The sequence below is a fragment of the Rhopalosiphum padi genome, chromosome 1, assembly GCF_020882245.1.
Source record: "Rhopalosiphum padi isolate XX-2018 chromosome 1, ASM2088224v1, whole genome shotgun sequence".
Taxonomy (NCBI): Eukaryota; Metazoa; Arthropoda; class Insecta; order Hemiptera; family Aphididae; genus Rhopalosiphum; species Rhopalosiphum padi.
The window spans coordinates 80,550,444-80,560,297 of NC_083597.1; the positions used below are offsets into that span (position 1 = coordinate 80,550,444).

The window sequence follows — 9,854 nt, forward strand, 5'->3', positions numbered from 1 at the left end:
TATTTAATATAAACACCGCGTATATAACGATATACGAAATGATAAAGAATTTTGAAAAATGTCACCATGTCGATTGTAATATTATTTTCCCCACACGAAATTGTATAACAAGGTATTCGTGATATATCAGAAAGTCAAAAAGTGTGATATTTGTCAACGTCGTGAATTTTAGCGCGGGCGTGTCTAATATATTAGTTTGATTTGAATGGAATATATTGTTGAAAAGATTTAGACTTGATTTGCGTTTGTCTCGTTGACGGAGTACTCTATAAAATGACAAGAATAATATTGGTACATATTATAATAAGTATTGAAATATCTACACTTGACAATTATTGTTAAATTGAAACGTCAACTAGGTAATTCTATTAATTTTCTTATCTCGTACAGTATAACGTATACTCTTCCATACTAGTTACATGCATAGCATATAATGATGATATATTCACCACCGCCAAACGATAACGCGTAACCATTGTGACGTGTAAAGCGCGGCAGCAATAAATCGACAGTAGCCGGTACGCGCCCACGCTAATTATTGCAGTTACCAGCCATGACGTTTGTACGCGGCGTGGCGGCCCTGCACCTGTCTGCAGAACCGGTGGTGCTGTTCTACATCGTCGAGATGATGTTCTCGATGTGCCTGAGTACCAACCTGCTGCTGTACAAAGCGTGCGACCCGACGGGCACAATGGCCGGCCAGGTGGGCTCCAAGTGCCCGGACGAGGCGGCGGCGCAGCACGTAGTGGCGCCGATCAACGGCTGGAAGGCGCTCGTCCAACAACTGATGCCCATCGCGCTGGCCATAGTCGCGGGCACGTGGAGCGACAGGCACGGCCGCCGCCGACCGCTGATCATGCTGCCGATCGCCGGCCAGATATTGGCGGACACGCTGTCGCTGTACTGCACTGTCGTGTGGTCGGTGTCGCCAGCGCTGACGGCCACCATGCAGGCGGCCGCGCTGTCGCTGACCGGCGGACCGCCGATGCTGTTCAACGGCATCAACTCGTACGTGGCGGACACGACCACGGACGAGTGGAGGACCGTCAAGTACGGCATGGTTTACAGCACCGTGGCTATGGGTGGCATACTGGGAATGCTAGTCTACGGGTTCGTAGTGGTCAACATGGGTTTCGTCGTCGCTTACGCGATGTCCATCGTCCTGGGCCTAATCGCGATCGCGTTCACGTTTATGTTGATCCGCGACAACGACACCCAACAGCAGTTAAACCGGAACGTCGTCAGTCCGATGGACATGCTCCGCAACTGTTACCTCGTGCTGACTAAACGACGTACGGGCCGCGGCAAGCTGATCCTGTGTCTAATCTTGTTCGTGTGTGCGCCGCTCACGTGCGTGCCAATAGAAGGTGAGTTGCACTGTCCTTCCACTATAATATATTACTTTAAATATGTGCATGACGTCTACCTTTACAGTTATTTGGTAATTGAATTCTTAAATGATAAGAACAAATTTCTCATATACCTTGTTAATATTTGAACAAATAGTTTTTTGTTTCTCTTCAATTTTTTAACTTTTTAATGTTTAAATTTATAAATAAAGTTCATATAATACTATAGTAGACTTTAGTGCAAGTCTACACTATAAACATGTTTCATGACCTAAAACTGTATTTAAGTCGAAATTTTTAAATATCTATTAATAGTACCAAAAGAGCTAATATATTTTGAGAATTACATTATGTCTTGACCAATATTTTAACATTAATATTTAGTAAAACATTCAACACTTAAGTTTATATTGTTGTTCATTTTTGAACCGTGACTTGAAACAAAACAAAATAAATTTCGAATACTGGTAATTTTTAAAAATTATTTTTTCCTATTACTTAGAAAAATATTAAGAATTTTTTAATTTCACTATACAAACTGCTTACTAGAATCAATTTTAAATTTTTATAATGTTGAAATCGAAGCATTTTTACTGCTCCGAAAGGTTAATGATTGAAATACAAATAAAATAAATAGTAAATATAAAATCATTATGAAACCAATTACATTCATTAGGGCGATAGATCAATGAGGCATTCAGAATCTAAACTCTAAAGGAATGTTACAACTTATAAACAAAACATTGATTAGAATGTCATAAAATAATTAATTTTAATTTTAAACAAACAGTATAGTCCATATTCATCCAACTTACTATATATAAATTTATTTAATACGAATATTTGGTTTAAAATAATATGTGCATGTTTTTTATCTACTCATAAATGAGTTATAGGTACATTTTATCAAAATATATATTATAGTGCTGCCGCAGCTCAAATACAACACAATGTCATAATCTTCAAGTGCATCACAAACTATTTGGGTACCATAGTGTTATACAATAAGTTCCACTTATCTTATTTATATACTTATATATAATTTATAATAATAAATAATTAATTTAATATTCATAAATATCAAAGTTTAAAGATAAGTATTTGATCACTTTTAAAATGACTAAAACTATGGTTATCTTTAAAAAGAAGTGAAAAAGTAAGTACTGTTCTGCTGTACAGTAAGAGTGAAATAGGTCACTACAATGAGTGTGTTAAATTTTAATTCAATGATATATCAATTAAATCATTGTATACGAATTACAATAATTCTAAACGGATACGGTTTGTCAGCCTACATAAATTAGTATGATATTGCTATTAAAATAATTTATTTTGCTATTATTATTGCGGTAGGTTGATCTAATTTTTTCCAAAAACATTGCATTTATTATATTATTAACATTTAAGTATTATAATAATATAAATTTGTACAATATTATACAATTTGTATTAACTCTTAAGTCAATATTTTAGTTTACGTAAAACACTGTGTATAAGTCCCTAATATAAATAGGTAATATATTCAAATTAATCTACATATTTTGAAAATACTATTGCGTAGAGTAAAATCATAAAAGGTACACATAAAAGTTTTTAATCTCTAAGAATAATATTTTTGAATTATAACAAAATAGTTAACACCATTATTCATTATTAAAATAATTAATTTCATCAAAATTCTAATGACTATAAAAAATATGTTTGTATTATATTATTTAGATTTTTTAGTTTCAGAATTAATTAATTATGAGGAAACTCGCATTAAATATTCAGAACTTAACTATAAAATTTCAATATTACAGTTTCTGAGGAGCGATGAATATATTTATTTTACAATCATGTGTTTTTTTAGTTAGTCGTATCTGTCATCATCTTTAGAGCAGTAAAAGTGCTTCAATTTTTAACTATGAAAGTAGTATTGATAGTAAATTATATCTGTTTTGATATTTGGAAGGAAGGGAATCAAAACTCAAAATTACTCAAAATTTTTTCTTAATAATCGAGAAAAACGATTAAAAAATTAAGGAAAAATGAGAATTTTTACATATAACCAGTTATTTTCTAAACATTATATAATTTTAACTATTTTTGAACTATTTATAGGCAAGAATAAATTATTTTAATTTTTTTCTAATTGTCAATAATTTTTATTAATAAACATTTAAAATTTTAAACATAAACATTTTTATAAGCATTTGAAGTTATATTTTAACAATTTCATTATAATCACGAAAATTATCAAATTATATTAGAAATTCATACAATTTTTAATATTTATTCCAAAGATTTAAAAATGTATTACAAGGTTTTTTTTTATAAATTTTAAAACCTTTAAAAAAAAATCTAACACAAAACCAAATTGATTTTTTTATAACTGTACGAAGTTTAAATTTTCACAACATAAAATTTTTACCCGTAATTATAATTATTTCTTCTAAAGGAAATACATTTTACTACCTGTTAATATTTTCTATACGTACTATAATTTTAAAAACAAATTCATCTTTTTGAACTATTTATAGGAATGAAGATTTTAATTTTTTTTTTTATAAATGTAAATGTAAATGTTTTTCACTAAGTAAATAAGCTTAACAACTAAATACAAGGCTCTTCATGCGTTTTTAACATTAATAAAATAAAATAAATATATTTTATTATTTGTTTAGCTTCTTATTTACAGAATAATATGTGATTTATTATTATGTCTATAAAAATAATATTATTAAATTCTTGATAACATCTTATAAAATTGTAAACAATTTACTTAAGATATATGAAAAAAGAGCCTTTTTGGTATGGCAAGTTGAATTTATATTGGGTATTATCTCTAATTTCTATTTCTAATCACTAATTTATTTTTGAAATTGACTGCTTATGATAAGGGAGTAGTAAATATAAATATTTTATGTTTGATTATTAGATTATTTTATAATCTTATGCATTCTGTATAATATCAGATAAATTACATGAAAAATAATTAATAACCCAACCTAATAAGTGTTTTAAAAAATCTATTGTGTTTTTAATGTTTTTATGTTGTAATTCAAAAACTAAACACCACCATGAATACTTAAAGTTATTTCATAACGTTTATATTAGCATTTTCTATACACAATAAACTTTTAAAAATATTTTAATTACATTAGAACTATTAATAGTAACGAGAAAATTTCTATTTTTTTTTTAAAGTTTTTTTTATAAACTATTTACTAGGTAGGTCAACATTTTTAAAAATTAAATAGAATATCCAATTTAAGTTTTTCTTGTAATTGTATATAAAAATTAAAAATACTTATATTTATGTTTATTTTAAGTTCGAATTTTGAAAAAATTCATCAAATTCACAAAACTGTAAAAATTATTTTCTAGTAAAAATGTATAAAGTCTTTAATTTTTATAGCAAAGCTAAAGTTTGAAAATGTAACACAAAATGTCTAATAAGTAGTTAATAATGGATTCAGTAAAATCAAAAAGGCATATTAGCAATAATTAGCACAATTTATTTTATAAATACCTAATATTATCGTATTATCAGATAAATTAAAATCTGGATGAAATTCCATATTTTAACGATAAATAACAATATTAACTATTACTCAATTTCTCATGATACAAGTATATTATTCGTGGGAACTTTAAATTTTAACTTATACTATACGCAATGACGTTATAACCTATTAACTGAGCTATCATTATATTTACAAAAAGCTAATAAAAGAAAAAACCCTATAGGCTATTATACTTTAAGTCTATAAACGTATGTAAGTATGTTCATCATATTAGTTGATTATTCAAAACTTGTTTGAATCTTATTATTCAGATATGTAAGTGCTTTTGTAAATAAATTTAATAATACAAATCAATTTTATTTTTAGGAGAAATATCAGTAATATATCTATATTTGAGGTATAAATTCCAATGGAATGAAATAGACTTCAGTATTTTCAATACTTACCAGATGTCCGTTATATTAATAGGTAAAATTGAGTTAAATAAATAATATCTACATAATTAAAAACTATACATCTAATGATTACCATATTTTGGTATCTTATTTGTATTTAATTATTACTTTGTATCTATTTCATTTATTTTTTTTAATTACACTATTATTGTCATTATTTTTTTAAAACATATATTGTTTTTTTAGGCACATTGTTTGCATTAGGTATTTTAAGCTACAAGTTTAAAATTAACGATGCGTTAATTGGTACGATTGCTTCAGTATTTGATCTTTTGGCTGCAGTCGCTTTCTTTTTAGTTTCCGAATCATGGCAACTGTATTTAGGTAATTATTATCGCAATAATGTAATGACTGTTTTAGAATAATAAAATATTATTATTAAATTTTACAGTGCCACCGTTAGAACTTTTTCGAGGTGCAGCTTTGGCGTTAACTAGTTCTATAGCTTCAAAATGCGTTGGATCCGATGAATTAGGTGATTATAAGAACTTATTAAAATAATTATATACATGTTTAGGGTTTTCAGTATTTTGATTTTAATACATTTTTTGATTTTTACGTTATGTCAGGTTCTATGAATGCAGTGAAAATATTAGCGGAAAGTATAATGAAAAGTGGATTTCTACCATTATACAATTTTATGTACAACCATACATTTGAATCTATGCCCAGTGCATTTTTTTTAATTAGTATTGTTCTAGCAACTCCACTTATATTCGTTTTTTAGTAAGTATATGGCTTAATCTGTAAATTCATTTTTTGTTTCAAAATATTTTCAAGTATAAAATAAATTATTTTTGTGATATATGTAGCCAGTGTAGATACCTATGTTGTCATACTCGTGATTTCTCTATATGCTTAAATATATAATTAATAAATTATTAATAATAGATTAAAGGTTAGGTTATTAGTAATTAATAATAATATTATTATAAAAATAAGTTTACTTTATTTTTGATATACTTTTTCAGTTTGATATACTACTTAAACAGAGATCAAAATTTGAGTACTGTTGCAGTAAACAACAACGTCGTTCATTGTGAAAATGAAAAAAAAATCACCGAAATCGCACAAATCAGCAACTCTGAAGTAATTACTTACCATATGTAATTCATTAATATTTAATAATGACAACGTAAGATGTTTGCAAGATTTATTATGTATAATTTAATAATAATATAATAATAATATTATAAGAACGTTGTTCAATCCCTCATTTTTATAACTGCTGTGTATTATTGAAGGACAATTATAACTTATTGTTTAGGTATTAATAAGCATTATTACTATTATCATTATTACTAATAGTTCATTATTTTTTTTCACTACGATTATTGCATTGTGTAAATATTATAATTAAATTCATAATATTTTAGTTTATTATCATGATTCTTAGTAAATTATAATGGTTTTGATTATTTTCAGTCGTAGTTTATAAAAAAAATAATTGTTGAGTTTCTTTACTTATTGTTATAATGATATATTATAATATTAAATTCAATATTTTTAAATATTTTATCAAATACTATTGACATATTATTATATAAGTACTCCATTACCATATTTCATAAGCAATTTAAATTCATTCATAACAAATTGAACTACATTGTTTTGTCATAAACTTCTTCAAGACTAGTCCTCTACATAAGATAATAGTCGATCTTAAATAAAAATAAGTATTTGTATTAAAACGATTAAAATAAAACGAGTGTAACGTATTATATTCCTTGCTAGTTTCTATTCATTACACCACTTCTTGAGATTAGTCTTTGAAATTAAGATTTAGGATTTAAATATATAGAGTATTAATAAAATTCTACAGAGTCCCAATAATTTGTATCAAAATACGTTCATCCATGATGGTCGCAATAGTGTATTTTGCCTCATAAGTTGGTCAGACAAATATTCTTAGGTTAATGGTGATCGTAAACGTTTAGAATAACATTTTATTTAACACGATTTTAACATTCCAAACAATGTAAAATGTATTAATTAACCTGTTAGCTAAAATAAGCTATATCTTACATTGCTAAATATAAAACATTAACTTACAAATATCATGCTACTCCTCTACTTTTATTTATTCGAAAGTATTTGAGTATAATAACCAAAATATATTTAACGAACTGTTGACTTATATGGGTAAGAAAAAAACCCATCTGGCCATCTAACAATCATTCAAATAGTTACATTAGTCCAAAACATATTACCAAATTATGTGAATGATTTTATGAGCCATATATTTTGTATAATGTATCTATATTCTATGTATTGTATTCTACGAGAGGACACACCGATTCAACGCATCTTCACGTGACACCCTAACATCGAGATCCCTTGAATATAATATTGTATTACATATGTATTAATGCAAACAGTTTTGTGTACTACAATAAATTAAGGTTATGGTAGTGGCGGTGGTAGTGGTTTTGGGTTAGCCTCCAACATCTAAATTTGCTTTATTAAATTAAAAAACTTAACGCTACCACTGATATGTATACTGTATAGATATGTTTTTTTTTAACTTTTATTTGATCCAGATAAATGAGAAATAATTTATCCAAGCCTTTATCTGCGATGATGAAGTGTACGTCACGAGCAGCCAGTATCGAAAGCGGTGTATTCCCGTACACTTATAGTTGCCTATCTAAAACCCTTTGTCATAAATTATAGTCTGATTATTAATTTTCTCATGTTTATATATTATAAAAATTATTAATTAATAATATACTGTTAATAACAAAACATATACTTTAAACATAATATATGCAACATTTCATTATTTAATTCAGTATGGTTAATTTAATAAAGTGAAAAGTAATATATCTAATTCGACTTAAAGGGGTCAAGATTTTTACAAGCCCTTTTCCAAAAATGTAGTGCCTGTTTTAACCATGGTCTTTGCTATCTACAGTACCAAGTAATTTTTGTATCATAATTCTGGGTCCATTGTTAATTACAAAAAAATTCGTTATCTATCAAAGAACTCTTGACAAAATATAGTCTATTTAAATATAAACCTTAATGCTTAAGGATTTTTAAGCCTTTAATAAAATCAAGATTTATCTAAGAACTTTTTATTACCAATTATAAACTAATAACAAGAATAAGAAAAAATATAGTACACAAATGTTTTTTTTTGTTATTTAATTATATGTGTCCAAACAAAACCACATAAAAACATAAGACATAGTTAAGTTAAAAAAAACATATGATTCAAACTAGATGTATTTGATATTTGTCCTGTTCTAGCCTTGTACTACAACTTCATATAATTTCATATTATGATCATAGTATGTAACAAATATACTTAAAATATGTAAACAATATTGAACATTGATCGGACAAACATCAATTCTAACTAAATAGACAATAAATAAAATAAAAATTTAATGTAAATAACTTTTGAACATGGTTCATTCAGTTTAACGTACAACAGTAATTTTATTTTTAATAGATAACGTACTATACTCTATTAATCTGTTCAACTTAAAATATTATGTTCTAGGCAGCTGACTTTTAATTTTCATACAATGGAATGGCTCACTATACACGGCAGACTTACTGATGGTTGACTTGGTGATGACTGATGACAAACGGGAGTTGCTTGACCGCCACACCCAACCAAAACTAATCACAGCCTAGATACGTTTTTTAAATTGAACAGAATATATATAGTGTCGTTATTAGATATTTCTCACCCATATTGACCAAATATTTATAAAATTAGTGATATGCCAACAAATGTTAATGTTAAATATTATAATACCTTGAACAACTGTCATCAATAGTACAATCTAAAGAAATTTTCTTTTATACTGGTCAAAACATATTAAATTATACTTATACATAATACAGTTCTATTAAAACTTTTTTTTCCTTTAGGTTACTCGATAACATAATTTATTAAGTAATTGAGTATATATAAGTTCTACCTATAACACCTAACCTAATCATGACATTTAAAATATAAAAATGTGTAGGTATAGGTTATAGGTTTTTTTTAATGTTAACTTCTTTTTTTACAAAATGATTTCTATGTTATAAATGTGGTTAAGTACTTTGTGGAAATATATAACATTTGATTCTGCGAGTTGTGTAGTATATAATATAATATGTAAGTAACTACATTAAATTTAAGAGGAAATTAACCCAGTAAAATATAATAAATTGCTTTATTTTATTATTTTAATATTGTTGAATACATAATTATAGTGCATAATATTCAAGAATTCAATAATATATACCTACAGTTTACATAAAAACTCAATCTCTTTCAATATAGATATTTTGACTTATTGTATTATTCTTATAGGGAGCCAACTAAGAAAGTCAATTCCCAAAAAATTCCAAGCTTTTCAGTCTATTTGTTTGTCAGTGCATCATCACAAAAATCCCTTGGTTTGTGAGTTTGTGACAAAAAAATCATTCTGCAACAAATTGAAACTATCCAAGAAATTCGGAGTCTATCAACTTTTACGAAAGGTTTCTCGCGGTCATCGCAGTAAACTCCAATCAAACATTAAAACATCAATACTGCC

At 27.0% G+C, this 9,854-nt stretch overlaps 1 protein-coding gene across 2 annotated transcripts; it reads left to right on the forward strand.

Annotated features, from left to right (window-relative positions):
- Positions 1–384: 384 nt before the first annotated feature.
- LOC132917619 (probable peptidoglycan muropeptide transporter SLC46) lies at positions 385–9,166 on the forward strand. Of its 2 annotated transcripts, none has more exons than XM_060978449.1 (7): positions 385–1,367; positions 5,225–5,326; positions 5,500–5,637; positions 5,705–5,788; positions 5,883–6,039; positions 6,285–6,448; positions 8,822–9,166. In XM_060978449.1, the coding sequence occupies exons 1-6, from the start codon at positions 554–556 to the stop codon at positions 6,421–6,423; spliced, it is 1,434 nt and encodes a 477-aa protein (XP_060834432.1). In that variant the 5' UTR covers positions 385–553; the 3' UTR covers positions 6,424–6,448; positions 8,822–9,166. The 2 variants fall into 2 exon arrangements, with proteins under 2 accessions (XP_060834432.1, XP_060834436.1); XM_060978453.1 differs by having other exon boundaries at positions 386–1,367; positions 6,285–6,402.
- Positions 9,167–9,854: the final 688 nt, after the last annotated feature.

Bases quoted from the DNA above. Each gene is read 5' to 3' on its own strand.
- LOC132917619 (XM_060978449.1), top strand. From the start codon at position 554: ATGACGTTTGTACGCGGCGTGGCGGCCCTGCACCTGTCTGCAGAACCG. The intron at 1,368-5,224 runs GTGAGTTGCACT...TTTTATTTTTAG, and splicing joins CACGTGCGTGCCAATAGAAG to GAGAAATATCAGTAATATAT. The intron at 5,638-5,704 runs GTAATTATTATC...TAAATTTTACAG, and splicing joins ATCATGGCAACTGTATTTAG to TGCCACCGTTAGAACTTTTT.